General features: G+C 49.1%; 1 protein-coding gene across 1 annotated transcript; it reads left to right on the top strand.

The window, feature by feature from the left end:
• Positions 1-806: 806 nt before the first annotated feature.
• Positions 807-18,537, top strand: PTPN22 (protein tyrosine phosphatase non-receptor type 22). The gene is made up of 21 exons (XM_066335639.1): positions 807-945; positions 3,757-3,865; positions 4,827-4,903; positions 5,816-5,911; positions 6,311-6,349; positions 6,792-6,863; positions 6,942-7,001; positions 7,376-7,518; positions 8,282-8,348; positions 9,344-9,421; positions 9,930-10,022; positions 11,346-11,422; positions 12,352-13,079; positions 14,078-14,164; positions 14,294-14,424; positions 15,108-15,135; positions 15,503-15,589; positions 15,902-16,005; positions 16,648-16,678; positions 17,431-17,508; positions 17,813-18,537. The coding sequence occupies exons 1-21, from the start codon at positions 859-861 to the stop codon at positions 17,875-17,877; spliced, it is 2,337 nt and encodes a 778-aa protein (XP_066191736.1). The 5' UTR covers positions 807-858; the 3' UTR covers positions 17,878-18,537.
• The last annotated feature ends 634 nt before the right edge of the window (positions 18,538-19,171 follow it).

Below are 19,171 nucleotides of genomic sequence, written 5' to 3'. Positions count from 1 at the left end.
TTCAAGTGTTACACAGTGAGAAGGGTGAAACTGGCTGGCATCATTAATTTGACTTCTGCAGTCTGCCAGAGACAGATGTGATCTCTGTGATCCTCTGGGAAAAGCCATGAGATGTGGGGAATGGTGGCTGGAATAATTGACCTGAAGCACATGGATGGTTTTTCTCTGGTTTATGGTTTGTGCAGTCCAGGGTAGTAACAACTGTTTGGGTGTCATCATCTGCCTGAAAGATTCCTTCAAAATATTTTACAGCTGATGTGGAAAACAGACCACAACTTCCATCCCTGGAAGTGTCCAGGGCTGGGTTGGACAGGACTTGGAGCAACCTGGGATGGTGGAGGGTGTCCCTGGCCATTGAGACAAGTTTTAATGTCCCTTCCAACCCAAACCATTCTGGAATTCTACGTTAAAAGAATGAAGGGGAGCTGTGGATTTTCCATGTTGTTTTATGGACTCTTCCAGTCCCATTCCAGGTTTGAAGCCTTCCTGGTGAAGCACAGCCCTTGTGATGTGAATGCCCCACAGCTGTCCCTGGGTACCCCCGGCAGTGATGGCTGGACACGGTGCTGAAGGAATTGAAAGTGCTGATGGACTGGTGTCCATCGTGTCCCTACCCTTGTCCTCAGTGCTGCCCACCCCGTGCCAAGTGGAGGTGGTTTGAGCACAGGCTGCCAGGGCCCCGTGCCCTGTGTTCTGCTGTGCTGCTGACCAGGATTATCTGCTACGCACTAATTTCCTCTGGGGCTGTGATGAAGTCAGAAAACCACAGGCAGCGCTCCGCGCCGGTGCCTTCCGCTGCGGATCACTTGACATGTCCCTTCCCAGGAGGGCCAGGCCAGGCACGCTCCAGCTCCCACCATGGACCAAAGGGGGATCCTGCTCCAGAACCTGGAAAGGGCCCAAGGCAAGAAGAGCAGCAGAGGAGAGTTTGAAGAGGAGTTTTTGGTGAGTTCACTCAAAGCTTGGCTCAGTGTTTCAGTTCATTTCGCAGGGTCGCCTCTCAAACCTGTGACAGTGAGATTTTCTAGGAGTTTTATAGCAGGCACCCAGAAATTAACTGGGCTAAGAGGAATGTAAAGACATGATAGGAATTTAATAATTTGCATTTGAATTGTTTGCTTTTTAGCTAATTACCCGAGTGCTTCCTGTTTTCTGCTGGGTGAATGCACTTGTCGGGACATGGTTTCGCTTTGCCTGGTAACAGAACTGGGGGCACAGGGAGGAATATGGAGCCTCTGCCCCTTCTCCCCACTGCAATCTGTTAGACCTGTGGCACACGAGTTCCTGCCTGGGATCTCTGGTTTTGCCTTGACTCAGCTTCCCCTTGTTTCTATAAGCACAGGCTGCCCAAGGCAGCTGTGGCTGCCCCATCCCTGGCAGTGTCCGAGGTTGGACATGGCTTGGAATAACCTGGGATAGTGGAAGGTGTCCCTGCCCATGGCAGATTGTGGGATGAAATGAGCTTTAAGATCCCTTACAACCCAAACCATTCTGGGATCTCTCTGCTCTACATCCAGCAGTGCTCCTGGCCCCTCCTGGAAGCTACTTTCTTGTTCCCTCGAGGCAAAGGCTGCACAAAATGCTGATGGCTCCCACCACTCCCTATGCTCTGCATTGCCCTGACTTTGTGAGCTCTCTGACACGTTTTTTGGTTTGGGTGCCGGGGATGAGGCTCAGATGCCAATGCACCATCTCATGGCTGAAGCTGGTGGCTGGAGGTGGCCCTTGGTGTATCAGCTGGAGGCAGGTGGCCCTGACAGGCTGTCTGGGCTGCTCTGAGAGGCAGTGACATTGCCCAGCTTCCACAGACACAGGGAAGGGTAAAACTGGTACCTCTGTGAGACCTGAGATGTGTCAAGCACTGGACTGACCCTGGCAGTGAGCTCAGGGTTACTGAAAGGTCCCCACAAGCTTCAGCCCTGCTCTGTCTCACCAGCAAAATCTGGCACTTCAAACACTTGGGGAAAGCTGAGAGCTCGGTTTCCAGGTGTCTGGGGTGGAGGGAAGTGATTATTCTGAGCCTGCAGTGACACTCTGTTGTTCCATGGAACAAAGCGCTGTCACAGCCTGCTGCGTTTCCCCTCTCTCTGCTGGGGTGTCTGTGTGTGTGAGGCAGGCAGCTCTGAGCCCTGGTGCTCAGGCTGGCTCCAGCAGGCTAATGAATTCATTTCTGATCAAAATGGCAGATGGAAATGGTCAAGGCTGCATTTCCTGTTGGATGGGACAAGATCTTCTCAGGGTCACCTGATACACGGCCAGTTTTGGCAAGGCAGGCTTCTGTTTCCAAACGTGATAGAAACATTCAGTGCCATTCCTCCACCCCAATTCCTGCCCTCTCCTTGTGGGACCGAGCATTTTTATGTACAAATTGTGGTGATGTTGCTATGAATGATAGGGGTTTTGTTAGAGTCCCCTTTTTCCCTCTGTCTCACAGCTGCACACTGCCCAGGCTCCCCAGGGAATGAGCACAGCCCCGAGGCTGCCAGAGCCCCAGGAGAGTTTGGACACTGCTCTCAGACACAGGGTGAGATTTTGGGATGTCTGTGCAAGGCCAGGAGTTAGACTTAATGATTCTTGTGGGTCCCATCCAACCCAGGATATTCCATGGTTCTGTGATTCCCACCTCCTTATTCACACCTAGACATTTCCCAGGTGGTTTTGTGTCAGATTATATTCAGGGACAGAGAAGTCAGATGATTCAAGGCTTTGGCTCTGGGAAGACTGGCTTTAGTCATGCCCCTTCCATGAAAGCTTTCCCTGGAAGCTGGGGGTGCACTGGAAAGAGGAAGGGGAGGATGTGACCAACACCAGAATTGCTCAGAAGGTTATGGGGATGTGGCTACAAAACCCACCCTGCTCCCAAAATTTCTATCCCACTGTGTCTGCCCCATGTTCTTAATGAATAGAGACTGGACATATGGACTGTCCTGAGCCTCCTGTACCTCCTCCCTGACTCATTCAATCAGATCTCTGAGATTTAACTTCTATTGTGGCTGAATTTAGTGTTTTAAAACTGCAGTTTAATATTGAAACCCAGCAATCTGGACACAAAAATATGAAAGAAAAAAAAATACAGTGAGAATGGTTCTTTTGAAGCTGATGGTAAAAAATAGTGTGTGTTATTTAGAAGCTGGTGGCAGTGAAATAAAATTCTATGCTTTGCCAGGAGAAAGATGCTTTAACTCTCTGTGAGTGCTACAGCTTTATCCTGAAAATGAAAGAGATGAGAGATTTGCAGCTCTAAGGGTCTGTCCCAGGACTCCTTCTCTTTGATCAGTCCATGGAGCCACTCTGCTCCAGTTGCTTGTGCTGCCTCAGTGACTTGAACATCACTGCTTCCAGATGGGAGCATCCCTACCAAAGTGAGGAAAATCAATAGATTTACCTGTCTTTTCTGGTGTCACTTGTTGAAGGTGCTTTGACATTGCCACTCCTCTGATCTGGGTGCCATTTATGCTGAGAGTGGCTCCCCTGGGCCTCACTCACTCACTTGTGAGGGCGATGCTTTGTGTCACTTCAGGAGCCGACGTGTGGGCACTGCCTCAGCACACACTTTCCATTCTTCAGAAGCCTGTGCTGGGGCTCTCAGTGCTTCTGTCTCTATTCTTGCTCTGAGCAAAGCCACTCAGGAAAGAATGAATGGTGCCAGCCTTGCTTTGCAGTAGCAAATGTGACCCCTCGAGACCTTCATGTGCTCTCCAGTAGCGCGCTGGCTGCAGCACGTCTGCTGCAATTTGTTCCACTCTTTTATCACAGAAGCTGAAGAGACAGTCAACAAAGTACAGGTCGGATAAAATCTACCCTACAGCAGCGTCTGAGCAGCCAGAGAACGTCAAGAAGAACAGATACAAGGACATCTTACCTTGTAGGTTGGAAATGGCACATGTTCCTACTCAGCCTTTTGTTTTTCTTGCTTTTCTTGCTCTCATCCTGTGGAGCCCACCTGCACAGTTGTTGTATGTGAGCATCTCACTGCTGTCTGTTGGCTTTGAGTCCTGCTGCTCAGATTTAGGGCTTTGGCTGCTGCAGGGCCTGCCCTGGAGCACTTTGGCACATATCAACACTGTCACGGCCACGGTGGGATTTGGGGGATGTCCTGTGCAGGGCTGGGAGCTGGACTCGATCCTTGTGGGTGCTTTCTGACTCAGAATATTCTGTGATTCTGTGATATTTCTACAGACAGAAGAGCTTCTATTCACTAGGAAACACATCCTCCAGTGATTATCCTTGCAAGCTTTCTGTTTAACACTGCAACCACCTGCATCCAGTGGAATTGGGACAGTGATGTCTCCGTGATGCACAAAGCAGACAACAGGCAAACCCTGCTGTGGTTTGTCCTGGCTTGGTGCAGTGGTCTCCAAAGGATAAATCCTGTTACACTGTCCCAGGATCAGAGCAGACTGTCTCTTTTATCCATTCCAACTTGGAAAAGAAAGTAAATCACAGAGTCATTAAGGTTGGAAAAGACTTCCAAGGTTGAGCCCAGCTTTCAAACCTTTGCATCCAACCCCACAGAGCTGGTTTGAGCCTAGACTGTGGTTAGGTGGTTTTGGGCTTGGCTTGCTGCACGGTCAGAGGGGATCAGCCTTGCACTGGCAGCACCTGCAGCTCTCCCCTAAAACCTCCCTCACTCCCCAAAATGATCTTGCCCATCCCCTGTGTGTGTAGGCAGCAGGGCTGTGGGAGGTGTGGGAGGGACCTCAGCTGCTTGCACAGCCCTGGATGAGCTCTCTGATGTGAGTGCTCCCCCAAAGCTCCTTGTGCTGCCCTCCACGGGCTCAGTGACCATGAAGGACAGGCACTGACTGCTTCCCCTGCTTTTGCAGTTGACCACAGCAGAGTGAAGCTGTCCCTGATTACATCGGACACAGATTCTCATTACATCAATGCCAACTTCATCAAGGTTTGTCTCTTCTGTGGCGTTTTGTCCTGCAAAGGTGTTGGTGGTGCCACCTCGGTGGGTTGTGCCAGGAGGAGCAGGTTGGGGGCTCTGGTGAACCAAAGGGCTCTGCAGCAGTTTTTGGGCTGTGCTCAGGGATAACTGATGTAAGAAGATGAGGGAGCCCTTCAGAAACCCCCTGTGCAGCACAGAGACACCGGGCTGGGGGGCAAGGGATGCACTTGTGCTGGAGGTGGAACAGTTTGTGGTTCACAGCCCAAACTTCTTTGTCGCTGTTGCTGCCTTTGGTGGGTGACAGTGGTGCAAAACTGCCTGTGGCCAGGGTCACCTGGGCTGAAACCAGTGCAGAGGCAGGAAGCCTTGCAGTGCTGCAGGCTGGGACCCACTGCTGCGGTGAGCAAGGGGGCAGATCAGCCTGAGACACTGCTCCATTCACAGCTCCACGAGTTTTGGGACTGTCCTGGGCCTACAACCCTTCTCTGAGTGACAGAGAGATAGACAGATTGATGACTGATAAATAGATAGAAGATTCCCTTCATTCTTCATGGCAGTGACCAGTGACCCAGGGCTCTGTGTAACCTGTCTGCAGAAGAACAGACTTTCCCAACAGGATCACAGTTCATTCTTTGGCTATCAGCAGGAGAGCTGTGGCCACATCACCTCCAAGCTCCCAGAGGCACTGTAGGAACTGATGCTGGTCTCTGGGAGCAGATCTCAGCTCAATCCCAGCTTGGCCCTGCCTTTGGTTTGCACACCAAAGCTTGAGTTAATGTATGTGCCCAAAATTCAACTATGGGAAAGTCCTTCTAAATCCTTAATGGGCTTGCTGATCGAAGTAAATTTGAGAGAGGAATGACTTTATTTCTGCTGGTGAACTCTGCACAGATGTGTCCATGTCTGGTTTGAATGTTCCAGGGTGTCTATGGGCCAAGAGCATACATTGCAACCCAGGGTCCTCTCCCCACTACTGTCATTGACTTTTGGAGGATGATTTGGGAGTATGAAGTCCTGGTAAGGTGCAGATTTAAACATAAACTTTATGTGTAATTTTTTTTTTTCTTAAGAAAAGTTGCCCTTACAGCCAGAAGTCCTTTGTGAGTCAGTGGGAGTGTCGGGGTTTCACTCCAGGTGTTGTGTGTGTCCCACATCTCTCCTGTCAGCCTCTTCCCTCTCATGCCAGAGCAGGAGTCTGCTGGTGGCTGTCCCTGCCTTTGGGCTCTGGCTGGGGAGGTCCCTGTGCCAGGCTGTGGGTGGTGTCCCAGTGTCACTCATCTGGCAGTTGGGGCCTGGGGGGAGGCAGCCCACAGAGTTTCCTTATCACTGATAAGTGCCCACAAGAGATGACTTTAGTTTTGCTGCCTGGATAAGAAAGTGCTGCTCAGACTTTTCTAATGAACCTTTTTCCTGCAGGTTGTGGTCATGGCTTGCATGGAGTTTGAAATGGGGAAGGTGAGTAGCGTGTCACAGATGGCCCTGAGTGCCAGGGCAGGGTGAGAGATGCAGATTTTTATTAAATCCGATTAGTGGCAGCCAGTTTCTGTTTGATATAAGCTGGGTATTGGGACTCCAGCTGTAAATGGCCCCATGGGAGATGTCCCTGCCCATGGCAGAGGGTGAAATGAGATGATCTTTAAAGTCCTTTCCAACCAAACCAGTCTCTGATTCCATGAAATTCTTTAGTCATTTCCAGTAGCATAGGGAATCTCTCTGAAAAGGGAAAACCAGCAGTGACAGCTCCAAGGAAGGGGAGGCTGGAGCTGGACAGCAGCAAGAGCTGAGCCTCTTCCCAACGTGAATTTTTTCCTGAAAAGTGACAAAGGAGACAGCACAGCTGGGGAATAACCAAACACACCCTGGGGAATAACCAAACACACCCTGCTTGTCCCAACAGAAGAAATGTGAGCGGTACTGGGCGGAGGTGGACGGCTCCCCCCTGCACTGTGGCCCTTTCTCCATCAGCTGTGTGAGTGCAGCCACCTCAGCACCCTGCCCCACCCCGGGGCACCCATGGAAAACCTGACTCTGACTCCTTCTTCTGCAGGAGGCTGAGGAGAAGAGGAATGAATATGTGATTAGAACTTTAAAGGTGACCCTGAATGAGGTAAGGAGGAAAGGTCAAGGCAGAAAATGCACCTGGGCTGGCTTTGTTATATAAATAATATATTAAAATATGGTACATTTTGTGCAGAAACTTTTACATTGCTCAGACTGCTGAATTAGATTTGACAGTAGTTAAAGGAACAAAGGAAGTAAAAAATTCATTAACTCAGACCTCAGTTTCTGAAGCTGTTTGTCAGTCATGGCAAATCAGACTCCGGGTAAGTGAGGCCAAGAATGTCATAAAACAGCTCCTGCAGCAAAACCAACAGCAAACTGCTGCTCTGCCCTTTGCCTGCTGATGCAGATGGCAGCTGGGGATGGAGCAGAAATCCAGCTCCCCTTGCTGTGCCAACATCTCAGACCCTTCTCCTGCAGGTAACCCGCACCATCTACCACTTCCACTACAAAAACTGGCCGGACCACCACATCCCCTCCTCCATCGAGCCCATCCTGCAGCTCATCAGGGACATTCGCTGCTACCAGCCCGATGACAGGGTCCCTGTCTGCATCCACTGCAGGTGGGTGACCTGGCTGCTGGCCCCCCTGTGCTCCCACATCCCCAGGGGTCACAGGGTTAGGGAGTTGGCCAAGCCCATAGCCAAGCTCCTCTTGTAGGTGAAAGGATCCTCTGAGGACAGCCAGCACAGGCAGGGGACAGGGAAGGAGGCAGCAGCAGCCAGCAATAGAATCACAGAGCCATGGAATTGTTTAGATTGGAAAATCCCTTAAGATGGTCCAGTCCAATCATTCACTCAGCACTGCCAAGGCCACCATTAAGCCACATCCTCAAGTGCCACAACGACATGTATTTTCAATGGTGACTTCACCACTGGCCTGGGCAGCCTGTGCCAGCTCTTGGCAATGCTTTTGGCGTAGAAATTTTCCCTAATATGCAATCTAAACCTCCCCTGGGGCAACCTGAGGCCATTTCCTCTTGTCCTGCTCCGTGTTAGTTGGGAGAAGAGACCAACACCCGGCTGGCTACACCCTCCTGTCAGGGAGCTGGAGAGAGCAGAGGCTGTCTGGGTTAGAGACCACCACCCCTGGGCATGTCCACGTGTGGCTGGTCACCACAGAATCACTGAGAGCTGTTCTCAGGGCATGAGCTCTGCCTCCCAGCCCTGTGCAGCAGAGCCCTGCGTGGGCTGAGGCTGCAGCATCCTGCGGGTCTGCAGGATGTGTGTGTGGGCTGGCAGGGTCCCGGGTGGCTGTGGGTGTCCTCCCAACACCCTGTCAGCACACACGGCGTGCCCACCCCGTGCCCTGTGTCTGTCATTGCAGCGCTGGCTGCGGCAGGACCGGCGTCATCTGCGCCATCGACTACACCCAGAAGCTGCTGAAGGATGGGGTGAGTGCCAGCCCCTGCCTGCCCTCTGTGGCCTTTGCACCCCTCTGTCCTTCCCCAGCCTCCCCTCTGCCTTTCAGCCCCTCTGGCTGCACTCAGGTGGAATTCAGGTGGATGGGAGCTCCCCACGGCCTGACGAGAACAGCAGTGCTGATTCCCCATTCCCAGTTTGTGCCACTCTTCTCTCTTTAGGCACTGCCAGCATCACACCAGTGGGGCAGAATCCTCCCTCCACTGCTCCCTCTGGCCAGGCCTTCAGCTCACAGCACATGACCCTGTGCTGACCTTCACTCTTCAATACATCTTCTCTGTCTACATTTGTCTCTCTGCACTCGCGCATCAGATATTCAGTGTTTCCAAACCACCCCCTTGCTTTACTCTGACTCTCCAATAACAGCACAGGCAGCAATCCCTGGCCCCAGGGCAGGTGCTGGGACTCAGAGGAGAGGCTGCTGTCTTCTATTCTACAGCTCCCTGAACCCATCCAACTGGGAAATCACTGTCACATCCTTCATGCTGCCCACAGCTGTTATAAAAAGGGTATTTTGTGTGGAGTGTGAGACAGTAGAGAGGAGGACGGTTTGTAATAAATAAAATAGAACTTCAGGCAGGCCCTTTGTTAACAGCTATTGCAGTAGCAGCCTGGATTTCAGACAGTGCTCTGAACTGCATCATGACTTGGAAGCTTTGTGGAATTAGACCTGTCTGTAATTTTTTATCAGAGAAATCAGAGAAATCATGGAAGGATTTGGGTTGGAAGGATCTTAAAAATCCTCCCTTTCCAGCCCCCTGCCATGGGCAGGGACACATTCCACTATCTCAGGGTGCTCCAAGCCCTGTCCAGCCTGGTTTTGGACACTTACAGGGATGGGGCAGCCACAGATTCTCTTCATCCTGTGCCAGTGCCTCCCCACCCTCACAGGGAAGAATTGCTTCCCAATATTAAATCTAAATCTCTTTTAGTTCAAAACCATTTTGTCTTTTCTCTTCCTCACCAGATTGTTCCAGTGAACTTCAGTGTTTTCAGTCTGATCCAGGAAATGCGGACCCAAAGACCTTGCATAGTGCAGACCAAGGTATGTTTGTCACCAGCTGGGACCTCACCTTTTCCCCAGGAGGGTTTTCAGAGGGACACCCAGAGCAGTGATGCTGGTGGGAGCTGGGGTGTGGAGCTGTTGTGCAAAGTCCCTTTTCTGAACAGAACAATGATTTGGCAGAAATTAATTTGGTAGCTGAACGTTTCCTTGTGGACAGCTGGGCCAGTGCTCACAGTGTGATTTATCAAACGCTTACTCTGTGAAACCAGGGACTGTCCAGGCAATAAAGTGGGAACTTTTCTCAGCTGCCACAGCCTGAAGAGGAAGCTCAATGCAGAACAGTGTTGTTTGCACACCCAAAAACCCCCCAAAATGCTTCAGTATGAACCCTGTGAGAGTTGTGGCTTCTGCCTCTTCTCAGAACTCACACCCTGCACACGGACAGGAAAGCAGCTTCTCTCTGGGGTGATGCTTGCTTGGGAAGAAGTGACCATTTACAGGTCCCACTGGTGCTGCCTGTCACAGTTTTTGTCTGTCTGGAATGCAGGAGCAGTATGAGCTGGTTTACGATGCGGTGATTGAGCTCTTCAAAAGGCAGATTGAAGCACTGGATGCCCAGAAAGATTCTGCTGCTTCACAGGTAAAAGTCCCAGGACAAACACCCTGCCTCTTGCAGGCTGGGCACTCCAGCTCTAACCTCAATTCCTGCAGCAGACCTGGGATGAATTCCCATATTTTCTTCTCCCCTTGATACCCAAACTGGGTCCCTTTTGATATTAACCCATGAGAATCCAGCTCTTCCCCTGAATGTGCAACGCTTATCACAAGCAAGACCTAGATTTTTTTTCAGTCTCAAAACTATTTTCTATTTTCTATATATTTTTATGATTGTTTAATGTCATGACTGAACAGAACAGCACGAATTTTCTACAGGAGTGACTGATTTCCATGGGGATGTGCCAATGAAGTTTGTCTTCATGGCGTGTTTGCAAGCAGCTGAGGGATTTTCAGACCAGGCTGGGAAGGTCCAGGTTGGGAAGGTTGGGATCACAAGGCAGTGATGCTGGAAGTGTTACCTCATGTGTGCTAGTGAGGGAATCAGCACTACAGGCTGTCTGTGGCAGGGCACACAGGGAAATATCTGGGGAAAAAACACAGGAAAGTCTCACAAATCTGTTACATCTCTGACAAAAAGAAAGGTGGTCTTAGTGGGAAGCTGCATATTAGAAATAGCAAAAATGAGTTGAGGCTTTCTTTGCTCTTGCTGTTCTGTGACTGCTGACATGAGCCTCACTAGATCAAATCTAGGAAAGTAATTGCATCCCAGCAAAGCCTGGAAGGTCACAGTGAGCTCATTTTGTCAGGAACTTTTATCTAAAGAATTGGGAAGGGGATCCTGCGATGGGACTCATGCCTTAGTTTTTCCAGAGGATTTGCAGGATGTTCCAAGCCAGAGCTGAGTGAGAAAAAAAACCTGGGAAAAGTCTTTTTGGACTGGTTAAGGACAGCCTGTGAGCAAAGGTCACAAAATGCAGAGGACGTTTCAAGTCAGGATGTGGTTTTGTAGCTCTTGCCCAAACCTCTCGCCGCCCTAAACCTCCCTGTCCTCTGAGGACACTGTGCAGAGCATGGAGGTGGCCAGGAGCTGGTGTCACCAACAAACCAGCACCCAGCTTGTCCAGTGTGGCCTCCTGAAGGCAGAGTGTCTGCACAGGCTGCCTGTCAGCTGCTTGACACAGCTGGATGGTTGTAGGGCTCACTGTACTCTCATTTCAGAAAGGTGCTGTCAGGACTTGCTCTTCAGGAAGTTCTGTCTGCAGTTTCCAGCTCCACCTTGCTTTCATTTCCCAAGTGCTTTAGTAATTAGAAGTATTTGGCAAAAATTCTAGTTCCTGAAGCAGCACATTGGTGTTCTTTGCATTTTGCCTCCTTACTCTCATTTGCAAACTTTTCCTTTCCCTAGGAAGGAGCAGGGCATCCTGTAGCCAAGCCAGTCCTGACTCCAGTGGAAGACATTTATGGCCTGAGTTTACTCACCTGGTAAGGCCTCAGCACAAATATCCCTGGTTGGTATTTCCAGTCACCCACACGATTTCAGAGAGATGAACTTTTAGATGTGTGCTTTGGAACACTTCAGCTCTCAGGATCTGCTGCCTCCCTTGAGTCTCACTTTGACTCTCATGTTTGTTCTTAACATAATTCATAGCATCATAAAGGTTGGAAAAGTCTCCTAAGAGCAGCAAGCACAACCATTAACCCAGCACTGCCTGGTCCAACACTAAGCCATGTCCCCAAGTGCCACATCTACATGTTTTCTGAACACTTCCATGGATGGCATTTCCACCACTTCCCTGGGCAGTCTGTTGCAATGCCTGATCACCCCCTCAGTAAAGAAACTTTCCCTAATTTCCTAGTAACTCCTGCTCTTCTCACTGATGTGTCTCAGCCTCTTCCTTGTGTGCCATGATCTGTCCCCTTCTTCTGCCCTGGGCTTTGTGTCACGCAGTGTTTCACACATGAACTGTAAACAGCATAAAACAGTATAAGAAAGTCTCATGAACACGGAGGCTGGGTCATCCCAGCCCTCTGCCTGGAATGGAACACCCTCACCCTGGTTCCATCTGCACATTCCACTCCAGAGCCCCTTGCTGCAGGAACAGCAGCCCTGAGGATGTAGCTTCCCAATATCAGCAGCTTCCAAGGCTGGTGGGATCTCTCTGGGATCGCAGTGTCTACTTTCTGTAAATAATTTTGCTTTTTGGTTCGGTTTTCTGACATAAAGAGGCCTCTTCTATTCACCATTTAACGGTGTTGAAACAGAGCCCAGTCCTTCCCTGTGCTCCTTGCTCGAGGCTGGGCAGGGCTCTGCCTTCCTGAGGGAATTGCTCCTGGGAGCAGCTCTGTGGGCTCTGTTAGTGGGCTGACATTTCCTGAGCCCTCCACACCACTTTATTGTGCTTTTCCTGCAGCTCCGAGCGAGAGGAGCAGGCTCCACACCACCATCCCCCTCAGCAGCAGGATGAGCACCAACACCTCTCTCCGGTGGCACAGAGCAAAGTGTCCCTGCCCTCGCTGTGTGCCCCGGGAGCACGGCACAGCTCTGCCCGGGCAGTGCCCCCCATCAGACAGGCCATCTCCTTCGGTGCCCTGAACTTCAGCAGCTGCCCCAAGGCAGCAGCCAGCGAGCCCTGGGGTGCTGGGGATGCCCCTCAGAAATGCCACAGCTGGGAGCTGGAGCTGGACCCCAAGGGAGCAGGCAGGAGGGGGCCTGGTGCCAGAGCACCTCTGGCATGGACTGTATCGACCCCTCTGGCGCTGGGGCAGCGGGGAGAAGGCTTGGAATGGGATGCAGAGGATGCCAAGCCTGTTTGGAGTCCACAGTGGCCAAAAGCTGCTCACTCAAGCTTCCAGGATGGGTTTTCCCCTGTGGACCTGAACCCCTCCAGACGAGCAGCAGATGGTCCCCCACACCACAGGAACCAGAGGCAATGCCCTCACCCTCAGCTGTGCTCAGCAGAAGACCCTTACTTCTCATCCCTCTCTCCAGATGACCCCGTGTCCCCCGTGTTTCCCTTTCTGGAGGGGCAGGATGAGCTCCCCCCTTCATGCTCTGCCAGTGCCCCACTACAGCCCACCCCAGGCAGCTCCCCATCATCCCACCACGCTCCCCTGAACCAGGACAGGATCTTCCCCTCAGGTAAGTGCTACTGGAACAAGGGGACACGTGAGACCAGCTGGACTGGGGTGTGCTGGAGAGAGTGGTCAGTGTGGTCAGTGTGTCCAGGCAGGGCTGTAGCTGCTCCTCAGGGAGCTGAGGGAGCAGCTGGTTTCATCCTCACACTCTTTTCATCCTGCCTGGATTTTTCTCCCCCCCACATTTTAAGAACAGCGTAATTTTGCTGTTTGCATTACACAGCTGCTCTGAACCACTGTGTCACCTCAGAACAGCTCTCACAGGGAGGCAGGGACGATGCTGACTAATTCTTACACCAAGATGCTCCAAAAAGCATTCAGAAAGCTCCCAGAAATGGGAAATTCCACTCTTTGCTGCAGAGTGTCATGCAGGGGACACTGAAATCTCACTGAGATTGAGAGATGCAGGATTTCAGGGGCCCTGAGCAAACTGGGTGACAACACTATCCATGGTGGGGGTGTTTGATCTAAAGGTCCCTTCTAACCCAACCCATTCCATGATTCCATGATTCCATGATTCCATGATTCCATGATTCAACACAAGTGATTTGCCCAGCTCTGTAGTCTTAAATTAATCACCTGTCATATGAAGAAGATGGAATTATTCCTTGTTCTGGTTAGTCCTGGTCCATTTGGACATTTCTTATTGTCCACAACTTTGTCACTTGCTCCACTTTGTCCTGCCCAGGCCCTTCAGCATTCAGTGTCACAAAGACACGCCTGTTATCCCAGTGCCCTTGGGAAGTCCTGGGAGTTGCAGCCCAAGCCAAGCCAAGCAGCAGCAGAACCACCAGCTGTGTACCTGGCTCTGTGCTGGGTTATGCTCATTTTCCTTGTGCAGTTGGTGCTGGGAGTTATTTGGATGTTTAAGCACAGTTCAGAGGTGTTGAACCTCAATCTCTGGTGCGTGGCAGGGCAGGAGCAGCTCTCCTCTCCTACACAGGTGTGTGGTCCCCCTCGTGTCCTGCCATGCCACTAACCTGTCTGTGTCTCTCCAATCAGCCCCCCTGCCACAGCCTGATGAGGATGATGCTCCTCCACCCCTGCCCCAGCGCACCCCCGAGTCCTTCATTGTGGCCAGTGAGCCAGGTGAGTGATCAACAACATTAAATGTGCCTCTGAGCAGCACTGAGGGCTCATCCAACATCAGGGTGGTGCTGTAGCATCTGGCAGTGCCTGGGATGAGGAATGATCTCTCTGGTGTTCAATTGCTTCTAGGACAATTTCCTCAGGCCACGTCGGATTTTCAGCTTCCAGACAGAAATCCAAATATTGGAACCTCCTGGGAGTGGAGTGGTGAGTCTCACTCAGAGGGGTTTCATGACCCTGTGAGACTGAGACCATGTAAGGTAACTGAGTGGCTTTTTACTTCTTTTCCAGCATTATTCCTATGGCAATCTCCTTACCACGTTCCCTTCTCTGAGAAAGACTCTAGTTTTGGCACTTTGTACTTGCCATAAATTATTTCATGGGATGGTTTGGGTTGGAAGGAGCTCTAAATAATCCCATTCCACCCCCCTGCCATGGGCACGGACACCTTCCACTAGACCAGGTTGCTCCAAGCCCTGTCCAACCTGGCTTTGAACAGTTCCAGGGATTTCAGGGCTTAGGATTGGAAAGAAGACATGGCCTCAGTTCAGCCCTTTCTTATCAACATCTACTTTACTCCAAACATTCTTTTTTGGGATTCTAAGACCAGCACAGGGAAATAAACATATTGTCCCTCATTCAGAGAAGGATAATGAAGGACATTAGTGTCCTGCTGAGCTTCACACAGCCCTGTGGAACCAATAAGACCTGACCAAAATTTAGGCATCTCTTGATCATCCCATAGCTGAGTGACAACTCTGTGAAGTAGAAGAATGAGGCACAAGTCTGTCTTCCTTTACATGAGCGTGGAGGTGTATGTGGGAGGGTGTTTGCACATCACATCCTTTCCTCATCTTCTCTGGCTTCCTTGTATGCAAGAAAACAACATTTGGATTTTAAATAGCTGGGAATTTTAAATAGCTGCTTTGTTTTTTGTTTCCAGAGTGTGAAGCTTTGGAGCCCACAAACAGGTATAAGTTTAATGCCGGGATAATCTTTGGAAATAAGACTTGCTTTGTTTCTGAAACTGCTTTATTTAGTAAATGTGTTTAGCATCTGTGCTCAGTGCAACAAAAATGGTTGCTAAATAGTTCTGCAACTACATCCCAGAACTAGACAGTTCTGCAAACAAGTAAAGTGGTAGTTATACGTTTCCTAATCAGCTCGTGCCTTATCACGTACATGATGACATTCCTTGCAGCCTCCTCTTGGTCTGCATGTTGTGTGTTTCCTTTGAGACAACTGAGATAAGCTGGTTGCTTATAATACATATATATATAATAATATATATGTTATTTTAAAGCTAGGTAACCAACTCTTTAATCTCTGCTTTCTCAGAGACAAAGACAACCCAGGATCGCTCTAATTCTCCTCCTCCACTTCCTGAAAGAACCCCAGAGTCGTTTGTTCTTGCTGAGGCAGCAGGTAAGTGCTGAGCTCTTTTCTCAGGATGTAACTGAGGTTTTACACTCACACCTGAACCTGTGGGTTTCTGAAAGTGTGCCCCACTTGTTCAAAGAATTACCAGGCAGTGCTTCAGCACTTCCCTGCAGGAGAGTTCAGCAAATACAACTCATAAGTAGGGAACCTGCAGAAAACACAAGTAGGGGGGAACCTGCAGAAAATTTCTGGAAGTGCTGCATTTGAAGAGATGAAAAGCAACAACAAAGCACTTGGAAAAAAGCAGGAGGACTTGTGAATGACCACTGAGAACATACATATGATGTATATTCCCAGGTCTGCAGCCTGCTGCAAGAAATTCCTCAAGTCCTGCGGGTTTGGAAAACAAGGGCTCAGAAAAATCATCCAAAGAACTCATGAAATGCTTCAGGAGGAGCAAGGTAAAAGAAACAAAAGGTGTGGAAAGGAGACCATAGAGGGAGAGAAAAGCTCTGGCACAGCTGGTGCTGCTCTCTCACTGGTCACTGGGGGAACACTGAGAGCACTCGTGTTTAGGGCAAGGAAATAAGAGTAATAAAAATGTTCTGGTGTAGAACTGCAAACACCCACCAGTCTGCACTGGGAACAGGGTAACCCAGCCCTGCCTGTGCCAGTGGCTGTGCCTTGGCACTCCATCCACCTGAAGTGCCACTTCCTCGGGGAAGAAGTTGCTCCAGTGGAGTTTGAGTCTGTCCCACAAGGACAGAACCATCACCAGCCTCCGGGTGAGATTGTACTTTGGGGCGTTATGGTGGAACAGAAAAGCACTTGAGGAAAACAGCAAGAAAAATACAAACCAGAGGTAATTGGGATGACAAGGAAAAAGCCAAAGAGTGGCACAAAATTTGCTTTCTATGAAACGTGATACTTTTACATTTCTCAGTAAATTCCCACAGTGTAGCTGATCTATTTATACATGTGCATTTATCAGTGTTTTTATACATGTGCATTTGCCAGCAAATTCCCTTCACCACAGTAGCTGATCCACTGCTTCGGACTTTTTTCCCCTAACTAGTCTTTTTTTTTTTTTTTTTTTTTTACAGAGCTTGAAAATACTGAAAAATGTGAAAAAAAGTAAGTCTTTCAGGCTAATATCTTCCCAATGGATTTAAGCAAGTATTTAAATGTGTGGGACAGAAATACCAAGAACCTGAACTTTTCCAGGGTGAAATTCCCTGCACTTCAGAGCAGGACAGGCAGTGATATGCAGAAGAGCAGTGATAGCTGAGCACCTTCTCACCTGGAGAGCTGTAGCTGTTGTAGGAATGTCACAAGGATGCTGTGCTGCCCTTTGGGGACCTTGGGGACAAATGATCAAATCCTTCAGGTCATTCAAACCTGTGTTGCAAATGGGAGATATGGGTGATGGGAGAATGTGAGCCCCTGCCTAGATTCTGACCAGGCTATTTGGAGCATAAATAAGGAATTTCTCATTAGAATCCCTTTGATCTAAAATTAAAATGCTCATCTTGAAAACAGGACGGCTAAAAAAGGTTTTTAAAGCACTTCTGAGCAAACATTTTCTCAGCAGATATTGCTGCAGTAATAAATCCACTCCCTATAAATATGAGAGTGCACAAATTAAGGAAGGAATTCTCCCCTGTGAGGGTGGGGAGGCCCTGGCACAGGTTGTCCAGAGCAGTTGTGGCTGCCCCTGGATCCCTGGAAGTGTCCCAGGCCAGGCTGGATGGGGCTTTGTGCTGGTTTGATGTTTGGACTTGATCATCTTAGAGGCCTTTTCCATCTTAAAGAATTCCATGATTCCACAAGTTCAGCTCTGGAATTATCAGTGACCAACTGCTCCAGTCTCATTTTATTATTTCTAGGCATCTGCAATCCTTCTTCACTGACAAAATCATCAGAACCTGCCCCGACAAACTCTTCGAGGTCTTTCCTTAACTTTGGTATGTTTTCCTCTTTGTGTTTTGGTGGGAAGAACCTGGTTCTTGGAAGTCTAAATGCCAGACAGAACACTTAAAAACTACAAATATTTAAAATAATGCTCATTGGGCTTTACAAATTTAGTTTTTACACATTTACAACTTTATTTGCAACTACAGGATGTTGCTTTTCTGTCATATCTTAAAGACTGGAAGATCTGAAATGACAAGTATTTTCAATTCCTGTGTTATTTTTAAGGGATTACATAATCAGCATCTGTAACATGCAGAATTTGTTGCATTAAAAATATATATAATTTCTTCCTAGGCTTTGCAAATCGATTTTCAAAACCTAAAGGACCAAGAAATCCACCCCCAGCATGGAATATTTAGCTCTATTTTATAGACTTGGCATTGCAGATTCGTGAAGTCATCCTGAAATACTTGGAATGCCCATCCAGTGAAGCTTCCATCGAAATAAACACATCCAAAGCTGTTACACGGTATTGGCAGCTCAGGCACTACTTGCACATTCACTGAATCTAAATCTGGAGTTTTGAAGTCAATGTAAAAGTACCAGCAGCCTTCAGTTAATTCACAATGGGATGGAAGGTAAACCTCAGAATACAAGGTTTTTTTCCTAAGGAGGGACATGTTTTTGTTGTGTTTTGGCATGTAATCACTTCAAAAGGATGGATTTGAGCATAAACTGCTGATGAGGCTATGAAGTGAAGACTGTGATCTGGAAAGCCACTGGAGCAGAGTGAGGTGGATCAAGACCCTCTCTCACGTTTGTAGGTCTTCTGTAATCAAAGAGACTGAAATGTTTACATTACTTGGACTAAGCAAGAATTAGCATCCCAAGTTTTAGAAATAATAGAAGCTTTTGGTTTTTTCCCCCCGTCTGAGTGAATCACAGCATTTGTCTGGATTTTGGGGCAATAAATGAAGACAGTGATTGATCCCATAGAAACTAAACTGGTGTAACTGGACTGCACAATTGGCTGACCCAGCTGCTCTTCTATCTGGGAAAAAATAAACCCCAAAACACCACGACAGCAAGCAAAATGTTATTGTATTTTAAAAACAATGCTGGTTTTAATGATTTGTGATTCTCCAGCACAGAATTTCAGGTGGGAATAGGGAAGACGAGATTCCTCACCAGATTCCACCAGCCAAGGTGGGATTTGGGGATTCTGGTCAGGAAGAATCTGCTGACCACAGCTGGAATGGAAAACTCAGCTGATTTAAAGTTGGGGGAATCGCCAATATTGCCTTTATTTATTACTGCAGTCACGGGTTTTCTTCACAGAAAACAGTGAAAGCCTTTACCCAAATGATATTCCTGTTTCTCCCAAGCTGGACGGGGTTTTGAGCAACTTAGTGCAGTGGAAGGTGCCTCAGCCCATGGCAGGGGGTAAAACATGATTTCTAAGTTCCTCCCAACCCTTAATATTCAATGATTCAATCATTATATTCCATCCCAGCGCCACGGGCAGGAACGGCCTCCTCAGGCTCGCTCCAACATCTCCACCTCATCTCCCTCACGGGGAAAGCCTCCGCAGCACCCCGCCGCGGGTGTTTAATGGCTGAAGCACTTTAAAACAAGCGACAAACACCAGCGAAATAAAAGTTTTTTTACGGCTCCGCTCCCCCTCAGCGCTTTCCCGCCCCCGCCGCCCACGTG

This window comes from Sylvia atricapilla, chromosome 25 (assembly GCF_009819655.1).
Source record: "Sylvia atricapilla isolate bSylAtr1 chromosome 25, bSylAtr1.pri, whole genome shotgun sequence".
NCBI lineage: Eukaryota > Metazoa > Chordata > Aves > Passeriformes > Sylviidae > Sylvia > Sylvia atricapilla.
Note: the sequence above shows the minus strand (reverse complement) of the source record. Positions and strands in the feature narration are given on the sequence as shown.

Bases quoted from the DNA above. Each gene is read 5' to 3' on its own strand.
- PTPN22 (XM_066335639.1), top strand. From the start codon at position 859: ATGGACCAAAGGGGGATCCTGCTCCAGAACCTGGAAAGGGCCCAAGGC. The intron at 7,519-8,281 runs GTGGGTGACCTG...CTGTCATTGCAG, and splicing joins CCTGTCTGCATCCACTGCAG to CGCTGGCTGCGGCAGGACCG. The intron at 9,422-9,929 runs GTATGTTTGTCA...TCTGGAATGCAG, and splicing joins CTTGCATAGTGCAGACCAAG to GAGCAGTATGAGCTGGTTTA.